Below are 12,191 nucleotides of genomic sequence, written 5' to 3'. Positions count from 1 at the left end.
ATCGCCTTAAAACTGTCGCTAAAGCATGTCGCGGCCGTCTGGCAATGTCATCAATTAGGGACCTGGCTCGCGCCGGCAATGTATACAGAGCGGACCGCACCATTTACAACATGTGAGAGGGCTGCGGAGAGCTTGGTCGAACGCAAATCAAATCCTTCGTGGCAAGCTTAGTGTTGGAACACGCGGTGGAACAAAGACTGGAAACTACAAGATTCTGGGGGACACGGCACCCCAAGTCGACACAGACGAACAACAAAAAAAGATGCAAGGAAAGTCAGGAGAGACACCAACCTGGGGTTCCTGGCGGGTCCCTGCGGGGCGTAGGGGGCGCCAGGGGGCGCGACGGCAGCCGATGGAGGGCAGCCCGGTGCGACGAGCGATGATGCGCCCCCACCGCCGGCGACACCCCCGGGCGCAAGAGCCGACGGCGGGGGGGCCCTGGGCGGCGGGGCAGAGGAGGCCGCCGCCGCCGCCACGGGGACGCCGTCCTCGGCGTGGAGAGCGAACCCCGCGGCCGGCTCGTAGTACTCGGTCTTGAGAAGCCGCTCGTCCAGCTTGTTCTCGGCCACGTGTGCCTTGGCCGCCGACCGGAGGTCGATGAACGACACCGTCGCGCACACGCCGTCTGCATCGCGACGGATCTTCACGCTCTGCACCTTGCCATACCTGCACAAGCAGTAGAGACAGGCCCGTTAATGTGGCCAGGTGCGACAGATTCAACCGTCGTGTTTCCAAGTTGAGAATGCATCTTCCGTTTTCAACGTCTTTCATGCAAACTGAACACTCGGCTGTCCAACGGGCTGACCGGGTCGCCGAGGCGCATAATCTCTTGGCCATCCGGAGGGTCGACCTGCTGCGTTATGACGGGCTCCGCCATTCACACTCAGCTAATAAAGTTCATTGACTGTCTGTAAACAGTTGGCAGCAGACACGACATGCTGTACCAACACCGGAAGTATCTAAGTTACTGTCCGTTAAACGCGCTGATGCACCCGTCCCGCAAACAAACCGTAGCGTAAGACAATCAGGTGCTGTCCCCCACAGCTACATAAACGGCGCCATAGGGTTTCTTTGCCGCCCGGTCACATACGGTCCGCATCTGAGGCAGTCATCGGTGCAGATCTTAAGCCGCGTGGGTAAACCACCAGAAGCAACCAAAGGCAACACCCTCCCCCTGGCAGTATCGTGCAGGCACACATGGATCACAACCCTGGGACTGGCTGGCTTCAGCAAGGCAGAACTGCCAGTGCGGACTCACTTTTAATGAAATCCAAGAACGGATTGGTGACAGCAGCACCGCGCCTCGGTGGTTTCAACAGAGTAGGATAAACAGACGCAACACGGGGCTCCTAAGTAACAGAGCAGCAATTCGATTATATGTACAGTGCCTCCCCCTTCCCCGCTGCGACACGCATGCTGCATGTGGTTCCGTCAACGAATACCGGATTCAGCTCAGGCTTCGTGCAGCTCCACACACGCACTCCAGCGGTGATGGTTCAACGTGCTGGACCAGATGCGGTCAGTGTGGCGTTCACCCGCACTTTTTCCCTACCTTCACGGCACAAGTGAGATGTCCGCCCAGAATGAGGGAATAGATAAGTCTTAGAACAGAATCGGCGCAGACAGAGTCGGCGATAACGGGTCGGCGCAGACAGGGGTACTGCAACCACACTGTTCGCTCCTTTGGCGTTAACGTTCTATGCATGCGCATTGACGCCCAGCTATTCCCCTCCAGCTAAGCGATAGGGTAGCCTCATTTTACAACTCGCTTATTTTACAGCGCATTTAAGCCGATTCTTGCAACCCCCGTCTCCAAGTCGAAGTCGAAGGCCATGGCGACAGCCTTTTACTTCGTAGCGTTTTATTAATCCGTCAGCATTAGAAGAGACTGTGCAAGTTGAAATGGCGACCGCTGTCTTGTCAGGAGCCAGTGGCAACCTGCATTGAACGCAACTAAACGATCAACTGAGAACCAAAGAGTTTTTGAAAATAAAATATACAAAGTAAGGAAAAGGTCTGTGACGGCCGCGGCATCCGCTATCGAGTATAAAGCACCTGACTGGGGCCAGCGAAAATAAAACCGATGTGGAGTGAAAAAAAAAAAAAAATAGGGGAAGGGTCAGTAAGACAGGAGTCGCTGGACACGGGTAGAGGCCAGCAATGTGGCTTATTTTTTAACTATTATTTTTCACGCTCGTCGCAACAGCACACATCTCACGCAGTCAAAACGCACGGGCCAGTGCCCTCCTCTGGAGCCTGTAGCAACGGCCGGCGTGGACTTCGTGCGCTCCCACTGGACACAAACATTACTGCCACAAACATTACTGCCAATTTCAGGGAAGCGTGTGAGGCTGAAAAAATGTGCCAAAAGGCGCCAAACGACCAGTCTTTTCCATGCTCATCTCTGTTCGACGTCTTGCGCGCGCATTCCCCCTCCCAAAAGAAGCACAAGGCAGCTGGCCCTCTGTTCTTCCAGCATCGTGCAACTAGCGCTTTCTTGGACTTTTTACTCACCGGCCGAACCGCGACAACAGCTCCCTTCGCGCATACTTTGACGCACACTAGCGAGCAAAGCGAAATAACAGACGGCGTAATAGGAGCCAGCGGTTTTTTTTTTATCAACTTTGCCCTCTCCCCTTTCTTAGACGCAACCCAGAGTCACAAGCATGCGCCAGCATACAGCAATACTCGGCCGACCAAGGAACGGAACGTCGCGGCCCGTTCCAAACAAGGCCTCGGGCGGGGATTACGCGGATGGCGCGACTCGACGACAGTTTTAGCCGAGGAAAAGCAAAAAGGGGGCCGGCAGGAAAGAGAGAGAGGGAAGAGAAAAGGAAACAAAGACACGCCACCACCCTGACGACGAAGACCAGGCAAGGTGGGATCCGGACGATAAGGCCGACGGAGCAGCAGAAACTGCGACGGCAGCTGAGAGGGAACTTTTTGTGCCGTCAGCATAGCGGGACCCCAGCCCGCGAACAGACCGATCGCCCCCCCTTCAACTCCGGCCCCGGTTCGCAGCACACGGCATCAGCGGGCGATGAAAACATCCGCATTGCTGGGCAACTTTACGTCACCAGGAAAAGAAAGCCGCTGCCGAGGCTGCAGCAGCAGTCATCCTGGCGTGAAGAGGAACGCCGGGCAGGAAAGGGAGGAGAGAGAGCCGTTAGGGAAAGAACAAAAAATGATAAAGCCAAGCGCGTGCCGCAAAGCATATCCAGTGCCATTTCTCTTTTCCTCGTTTGCAGAACCGAAGGAGCCAGGGGACCGTTTCTGATGGAAGCGGAGCCCACGCGGAGGCAAGGTGGGCATATCGTAAAATGTGCGCCGTAGCCGCATACATCACAGCCGGGAAATTACTTCCGCCCACGCGCGGGCCAACGGTACGCTATATGAATGGCCGCCGATGTCCTCGATCCGGGAAACTAACCATCGCAAAGTGGACGCAGCTGGCTCACCAGTTTACTCTGCTGCGCCTACAGCGACCCAACAAACGTTTGCGTGGCACCAGGGTTAGTGCGAATTTAACCGAGCGCAAGCCGACTCTCCACCCACGACCCGAAAGACAAACTGAGAGCACCGCGGGTGCAGGCAGTTAGAGGTCGAGACGAACAAACCGAGGAGCTCCGGTGGCGCCAGCCAAACACACAGAGACCAGTAATGCTGCTTGCAACGAAACCAACGCCCGCATACACCGAAATGTCTAAGGCAGTCATCCCCGGCTCTCCCGTCCGCGATCTCATCTGCGCTGGGTGTACACTGCACTGCGCACCGGTACTGCTCCCTCGGGCAATACTGCACTTCCATTCGGCGCGCTGCTATCGGGATGCCCAAGCAGTGTCCCGTGCGCCACGCACAGCTTCGTTCGTGCGACGAAGTTCGGCCCGGTTTTATCAATACGCGCCAACCATGGTCCGCGGAATTCAACTCAGCCTGTTATTTCTTTTTATTCGGGGTACACATACCAGGCAGTAAAAAGAAATACAAAAAAAAACGAATTGGTCAAAAATGGTACGACAGTATTGGCTGAATGTCTTGCATAGTGGAAAAATGAACCACACACAATCCACCTCTGGTCGGTACTGACAAAGATCACAGCCGCATGCGTCACGGTGGCACAATCGAGTTGTCCAAAATTTCAAATATTTATTACTGGGAGTGGGATAATTACAAAGCCACGGCGTATCTTTCAACTGGCGAAGTCATGCAGCAACGGCGCCAACGGTGCAACGGGCTTATATGAAAATACATGCTGCTTGAACCCGGGGCCGCAGCCTCGCGACAAACCAGACTTGCACCCCTTCGGAGCCGACGCGATAATTACGCTTATAAAAACAGCAGTTCAAGTGCGTCATGCGTGCAAAGCTGCCGTACTAAAGAAACCGAGCAGAAACAGAATAGGAAAGGAAGATGCGCCAGACAAACCCCATTCCTTTATCATGTCGGTCATCTAAACCATGCCAAAAACGAAGCCACGTTCGCATAGCTGCGTTCAGCGCTAAGTTTCAAGCGCGTTAGCGCCAAGTGAGCGGAAATTTGTACCTCGCCGCCACTGTCAGAGCGCTTCGAGCGTTATCCGTCCGTCGGAGGAGGGCGCTCTCATCAGAGGCGCCCGGCACGTCCAACGGCGAAGCAAATAACGCTTCCACACCACTCCAGCCCCTGCCCTCCACGTCTAGCAAACGAAGCCTTTCATCTGGTACCATCCACGTCGCGCCTTTAGTTACATTCTCGGCACCACGGGCCGCAGAAGCAAGACAAAAACCAGGCGCGGCGGCGCGCCCCACGCTGCAAAGCGCAGCTCGCCCGCCGCAGGCGGACACTGCAGAAGTCGCCAGGGTTGCTCTGCCCTGCGGAGAGCGCAATTACGTTCGCACTAGTTTTCGACGGCCCGTAATTATCTCGCAAAATCGCACCCCTTCCCTTTTCTTCCATTCGCCGTCCCTCTTTCGCACGACGACGCGCGTTCCCACAGCGGACGAGATGAGCCGGAGAAACGAGCAGGCCGAAAAAGAAGTGCAGAAAAAAGAAATGAAGCGTCATTCTGAAGTTGCGGCGGACCCCCTCCCTTCCCGAACAGCCAAAGAAACACGCCGGTCCAAATTGCACGCTGCGTCAGCGAGCCAGCAGCGGAGCACGGAGCGCCCCGCCGCCGCCAGCACAGCAGCGACGAACAAAAAGTTCCCCCGCAGCGCAACCAGAGCAACACCGAGCCAGGCGGCGCCCCGGCAAACGCGCCGTACATAGGGCAAGCCAGGGAGATAAGAAATGAAACAAAAAGCACAGCAAAACCAGAACGAACGCATCAAGAACGCTCGCGCGCGCCCGAGAATAAGCCCGGAGGAACGAACGAAGCCCGCGCAAGCACGAAGGTACGAGGGCAAGGAGAACCAGCCGCCATCAGAGTTTGAAAGGCCCAAAAGAGCCGAGGAGAGAAAGAGAGAAGAGAAAAAAAGAAAAACTGCCGGCTCAAGCCTCCAACAGCGCAGAGGGAAAGGCACGTCGGCTACAGAACGCAGCCAGCGAAGCGACGTCAGCTTATTTTCTTTCCCCGTCGCGTTCTTCTTTTTGCTCTCTTTCTCCGGCTGCGCCGCGCTTATTTTATCCTCCTAGCCAGAGCGCCTGCGCGCGCAGCTCCCCTGCATTCAGGCCGCGACAGCTGCGCGCTTCTCTGATTGGACGATTCGCCGACGGCTGTTCCAGGCCGCCGTGGCACCCCCCGCTTTTCCCGCAGTAGCGTCGAGAGCGACCTAGCGACAGCGCCCTCCCCCGAAGTGCACTGCACTGGCGGCAGCGGAGACTGGCTGGGACGGCCACGCCGTACGCCCGCCGACGACTTCTAGATCGAAGCTGCCACGTACGCACTTATCTCTATCCCAGTTGCGGCGCTAACGAGTTTTTCACGTTACGCTGAGGAAAAACGTTAGCGAGGCACCCGAGACTGCCTCTTCCCTCGGTGCCGGACGTCGGAGTAGAGAACGGCTGCCCCGGGGCATCCCTTTCACAGGTGACTCTCGTTTCACAGCGAAGTACAGGAATATATTCATTAAATCTGCGATTCATGCACCTTTTATTTCAGCCCTTTGCCCAAATTGTGATTGCTTCCTGTTGTTTTTTTTTTTCTCTCAACCGCACGGCAGATATGCTCGGTGGTAGGATTCGTCCTCAAGCCCGCTTCCTTCGGTTTATCGAAAACAGCGGAGTTTCTTTAAGCTTGTGCTGCATTGTGGAGGCGCCTGTAAGGACACATATATTTTCTTTTTCCGACTTTCAAAATTATTCCGCACGTGCACGCCGTGCTGCAGCCGAAGAAAATATGCAGCGTGCACTAGAATGACTTTGTTAGACGGTGCCTGCGGCACACAACCCTGGCTCATAACGGCCGTCGTGACTATCTATCCCAGCCGGTTCTCTGTTCACCTTGGAAATAAGGCGCTGCTACACCTAGAGCGACACCACAGTCACGGGGAAGTGATGCACTTTCGTCTGAAGCTGGGGACCATCAATTATAAAACACGGCGTTTTGGCGGCTCACTAACGGGAAAACAATTAGGCCCCCGCTAGAACATCTTCACTCGCACCCGCTGCGAACTGGAACGGTGAGTGCAAGTTCCGCAATGCGCCCGATCTCCGGAACATTTCAAAGCGTGCACGGCAACCGATTCTGGCGAAGAAATGTGGCCCCGCTCCTTTCAAACAATTATGTGCCCCTGGACGGTGTGCATTTGTTTATTCGCCACAACCTGCGTTCATGCAACACCGGCGTCTCGTTTTCCGAGACGCTCGTGTCACATATAACCGGGTACAAGCGGCAGTAACGTAGCATTCGCGGCTTCAAACGCTGAGGGGCACTTTAAAACACTTCCACTAGCGCGACTCCGGCCTCCAAAAATTCTGCACGTACCGCGTAATAAACGCATGCACGATGACACTATTACCTCAAAATTGCCACTTTTCAAGAATCGCCATACGTGTTCTAACACTGCCTGTCACGACGCACAGGGAACGTCCCACCGTTGCGAGGCAATTCCAGGTCAAGTCACTTTCTGACCCAAACGTTCTTCTGCACATTGGCATGAAGGGACAGGAAAAGTGTTCTCGCAACCTCTGTAATGGTATAGCAAGTGCCGCAATGTCTCGGCGTCGCACTGGACGGTGCCATACTAGCCGCCTCAGTGCGCCACCGCCCCATCTTCCCTGAAAGCAATGCAGCCGGGGTGCTTCTGCAGCCACTGTGTATAGTCTGCGTCACACTTGTGTAGAGCGCTAGGGCGATACACGTCCGTGCAAACACATCCAGTCTTGTCGCAGCTGCTAGGTTCCAGAGGCAACACTTGCGCCAGAGTAGTGCCGAATAGACCCCCCAAACAAAACAGACACGAGTACTTTCCCAGAAATCGGGGGCTGCTCTGTAATTTCAGTGTTTTGTTACCAGGTGCGCACTGCTCGAACGCTCTACACGAGGGTGACGCGGACTGCACGGCGTCACAAGACGAGTGCTACTAGCTGGGCGCAGCGCCTGCCTGTAACCGAGGGCCACCAACATTGCCCAGTACGCAGCATGAGCAATAAAGAGAGCTGAAACTTTCACCCGCCCTACCTCTCGTGCCAAGCAAGACAGAAAAGGGAGCGTTATTAGCTCGCAAACATAAAACCGCTTAGCACAGCGGCGCGGCTAGAGCACAGAAGTGGAGGGGGGCACGCACGCGTCGCCATATGGGTTGAAACCTTCCAGACGGCAGCCTGTGTCTGCGCTTTGCGCCGGTCCAACGCAACCGCGGCAGCAAAACCCACGCACCGTGCCGCGGCCTTTGGAAAGAAACGCGGTTGCTGGGCGAGTCCAAAGTGAGCTGAGAGCGGCCTCCCCTCCAGCCTAGGAAGCCAGGTCGGGCAGCGCGCGCGCTTCCCACGGCTCGCTCAGCAGGTGCGTATACGGTCCCTCGACCGAGTTGGCAGCTCGGAAGGTCACGTGATGCCGTTCCCACAGCGCTCCTGCCACCTGACGAGCCCACGTGACCTGGACCACTGCCGAGTCGGCGTGCGTTTATTCTCCTGCACTTCGTACTTTCTTCTTTTTTTCTTCCCCCTCCCATTTCCTCCCCGCGGCGTCTTTCGTTCCCCCGCCGCCATACAGGCACGCACGCTCCCCCTCGCTCGCTCGTCTTTTACCTTGGGCGCGGGTGTAGGATTTTGCCCGGCTTCCAGCTCCGGCAGAGCTGCTCGTTTATTGCTCTTTTGCTTCAGCGCTTCTTTGTGTTTGCAGACCCGCTTCTCTCCCCCCCTCCCAAGCTCAGCTCTCGCGCGCCCACACCTCGGTACAAGCTTTGGCAAAGCCTTTCCGCCCCTCCTTTTCTCCGTCGCCCCCCTCGCTCAAAACGATGTGCTCCTCGCGTCCTTCCCGAGGACGGGACCAATGGCGTGCCGCCACAGTCCTTCCCCCATTCGTCCTCGGCGCGACAAAATAAAGAACGCACGCAGCCACACGCCTGCCCCCACAGCCACCCCCCTCTTCCCTGAGCGAAGAGCCGCGCTCCTCCTCCCCGCGCTCTCTCTCCCCTCAGTGCCTTGCTTCATCCAGAATCACCCGACAGAAGCCGCCGGACCCGCACAGCCAGCCCGCACAAGCCGCCGCCATTGCAATGGCGCGCTCATGTATATGCAACACGGACCTCGTAAAGTTAACGCAATAAATTGTTCTCCGGCAGATGAATCTTTCGACAACGAACAAGCGGGGCTACTCGAACAGCGGTGCACATTTTCTGCCACAAGACACGTGGGAAAGCCCCGCTCCACAGGCCACAATGGTTTCACAACTGTGTTTTGAGAGCCATAGCAGACTGAGAAAGCTGCCCCGGTCAGGTACCGTCACACAGAGCCTGGTAGTACCTATGTGAAACGCCGTTACCAAGCTTCTAAATACTACCTTGTTTAGGGAACGTAGGTATCGCACTAACTAAGCCGTCCCACGCCGTCCTTGTGATCACCACCCCGCATTTCAACCACGACGTGACCAGCACTGAATTTCGGCGGTGCGCAGAAGAAAATTATCAATCCGTCGAACCATTCTGACACACCAGTGCATGTTAAAACACAACATAGCAGGCTCGTCCCATTTGGTCGGTTCCCACAAGCCAACTAAAGCCACGCAGACAGAGGCAGCCGCCAGACAGGACGTCACAACGCGAGTCCTAACAGAAAATGCCGACGTTAGCCGCCTGCCGCCCAAAAGCAACGGGCCCAATTTCACGGCTCGGCAGTCACCGAAACGACACCCCTGACTCGGCCGGCAGGCATTACACCCAGACGCGCGAGCCGACCAAAGCAGGGCGGAACTCGGGCCGACAGCAACCATTCTGCATAATTGAACGCGCTTTTATGCAGCAGTGCCTCGTTTCAGGCGCGATAATGACAGAGTGACCGCCCTTTATGCCGCGTTAGCAACGTCTTGCAAGCGGCGCCAGCAAATCAGCCCCCGAGTCGTCCGCACAACTGCCCGCGTCTGCTGCAGCTGGATTCTCGCAACAAGCGCCCTTCTGCTCCGAGCCTTGCAATTTCGGTAGGCACAACGCGTGAGTTCGCAAACTGATTTCGACAGTCAAAACTTTGCTCCATGAAAACTGCCCCAAGGTACCCCCGGGGGCCCGGCAGCAGGTCGTACCTTCGTCACGTAAATATAGACAGACATTCCGCAACCCCACGACTCGTCTTACGAGAAAGTTTAACGATCTCCCTTCAGGCTCGGTGCGTTCGGAGGAACACCCGAGTGGAATGCACCAACAAGCAGGAGTCGCTGGCGTGGAAGTTTTTAACGAGGATCACTACAGCAGGCTGAGAGCCGCACGCGCGCAACAGGTCAGCTCCCCGAAATACCCCGGCGGCGCCGAGAAAGAAAATCCGAGGGTCGAAGAAAGCGGCGGCAGCGAGACGCTGCAAGACACACCAAGCGATGTAGCACAGGCATCCCAGCGCAGCAGCCCAAGCGCGATGACGTCATGCTCCACACGAGCCGCAAGGATCGCTGGCCGCATGGGAATGAGCCGAAAAGGCGGGCCCGTTGTTGGCGCGAAAACGGCATACGCTTGCTTCTACGCGGGAGTCGCTTCAGCTGCACTGGGCTGGCACTCGGGGGCGTCGGGGCAGAGCAGGTGCGATACCGCACACAGCTCTGGCGAGTCGTTCAGTTTTCGGCACTGCGCGATGGGCGTAACCTATTCATTTTTTCTTTCCTTTCCGTGCTCGAGTCCTTCAACGCTGCAAAGCTTGCATATAACGCAGCCACCGGCGATCCAGCAGCCCAAATTCGATCCCCGCTGTGAGTCTGCCAGACGGGGCAGGATCGCGTAACCACTGCCCATCGCTCTGGCAGAGTCGGTCCGACGCGTACTGACCGCAGGCGCGGCCCGCGGCAGAGCAACTACGCCAACGCTGCCGATGGCGGACGGAGAGTGCGCCCAGACACCGACGCTATCTGGAACCGGTTGCGCCGGCGCTCCAGGCGACAGCGCGCTGCCATGTTGCGCCCGCACAAGACGCGTTCTTTCTCTGTTTCGCGCGCGGGCGCCAAAACACGCGTGTGCCACAGGGTCGCGGGGGCTTACAGGGCACGCCGCGTTGCACGAGTGCGGTGCAGCGCCAAACACTGGGTGCGGGCCTTGAACAACACCACTGACAGGCAAGCTCTGAATGTTGTACCCAAGTTCCCAAAGAAACGTGCACCTCTCGAACAACAGTATCAGAAGAAAAAATCCCGCGCCATAAATCTACACAATAAACTTTGACAAGTTAATGCTGTATGTCGACGTTCCTCAACAACGGGGCCAGATCAGCGAGACACCATCTACTCAGAAGGGTATATGCTTGGGCTTGTTGGTTCATAACTTCAAGGTGAAAAACGTAGCGCAAAGAAACGAGGACACAGAAAGACGGACAACACAAGGTGAAAAACGTAGCGCAAAGAAACGAGGACACAGAAAGATGGACAACACACGTGTGTTGTCCGTCTTTCTGTGTCCTCGTTTCTTTGCGCTACGTTTTTCACCTTGAACCATCTACTCGCCGTCAATGTATTCACGACTTTCTATCGAACAAGCACAAGGGAATGCATCCACCTCCAGCCCCACGCTCATGAAAGAGAAAGTAACCACTCTCAGGCAGCTCGAAACACACACATTCCCAAGCCGAGCAATACTAGCCAAAATTCACCCAGAGATAACTCTGCAGAATGCTTTTAAAAGCTGCGGAGAGCATGCCAGCCTTGACCACATCATGTGGGCCTGCAGCTAAATAACCAAGCAGTGGGAGACCGCGCTGCGCAGCTCGGACCTGTGGCAGCAAAAGTTTCTCACAGATATAGAGCTGACCAAGTACCTTCGTGTGGGCCAGTCGGTGAGGCATCATGGAGAGGTGCAGCGCAAAGGAAACCTTTCCTCTCGTTTCCTTTGCGCTGCACGTCTCCATGATGGCTGACGAAGTCGCTGAGATCCGAGATCAAGGTCACCACGCGGCAGTTGCCTACCTGCGCCAGAATGGAAACTTCCCCTTCAAAAACTCAGTTTATTCACTCTTCCCTCGCAGTGTCTGGTGCAGAATATGATTAAAACGAACGCTCCGAATTTCTCGACGGCTCACAGACTCCCTCCCATACAGCAACGCTGAACCGCGCGCCATGGGGGAGGGGAACCGCCAAGGAAGAAAAAGACAGAAGTAGCGCTAAATGAACACGCGAGCGCGATAACATAGACGGAGGCGATTAGCGGTCATCAGGCAGCCTACACCCTTCACTGAGCACGTAAACTACAAGTAGACGGGAAGCCCCCCAGCCCCCTTTTTTACGCAGCTCGGAGCCTTCGCATTAGCGGAGCCTTCGCCCTTGCGCGACCAGCCAGCCTACGGTTGTCCCGAAAGCACGGCACAGGGAATCCACATCAGACGCGACGAATCCACACAGCACGGCTGTGCATAGGAAGAAGAGCCGTCCCGACGACGACTGCGCAGAGTGCTCAGATGAGAGTACAAGTTCACCGGGTCCCCCACGAGAGGCAGCGGGCGATCAGTCTTCTGAGCTCGACGCTGCATCACCTCCCCGAAACGAGTGCGTAGCCGCGGGCGTCTTACGTCAGCGGGGCAGCCAGCCAAGAGCGAACACTCCCCTCGAAGGGTCGAGTCATCACTCAAAGATGCCACGGCAAGCG

At 56.3% G+C, this 12,191-nt stretch overlaps 1 protein-coding gene across 1 annotated transcript in view; it reads right to left on the bottom strand.

Annotated features, from left to right (window-relative positions):
- LOC144120556 (uncharacterized) overlaps positions 1 to 12,191 on the bottom strand; it is a 199,478-nt gene that overhangs the window by 67,215 nt on the left and 120,072 nt on the right. The window contains exon 2 of the mRNA XM_077653090.1: positions 292 to 666. Coding sequence (XP_077509216.1) covers positions 292 to 666 — 375 coding nt within the window. The remainder of the gene's footprint in view (positions 1 to 291; positions 667 to 12,191) is intronic.

The sequence above is a fragment of the Amblyomma americanum genome, chromosome 2 (assembly GCF_052857255.1).
Source record: "Amblyomma americanum isolate KBUSLIRL-KWMA chromosome 2, ASM5285725v1, whole genome shotgun sequence".
NCBI lineage: Eukaryota > Metazoa > Arthropoda > Arachnida > Ixodida > Ixodidae > Amblyomma > Amblyomma americanum.
This window is presented reverse-complemented; position numbering and strand designations above follow the sequence as displayed.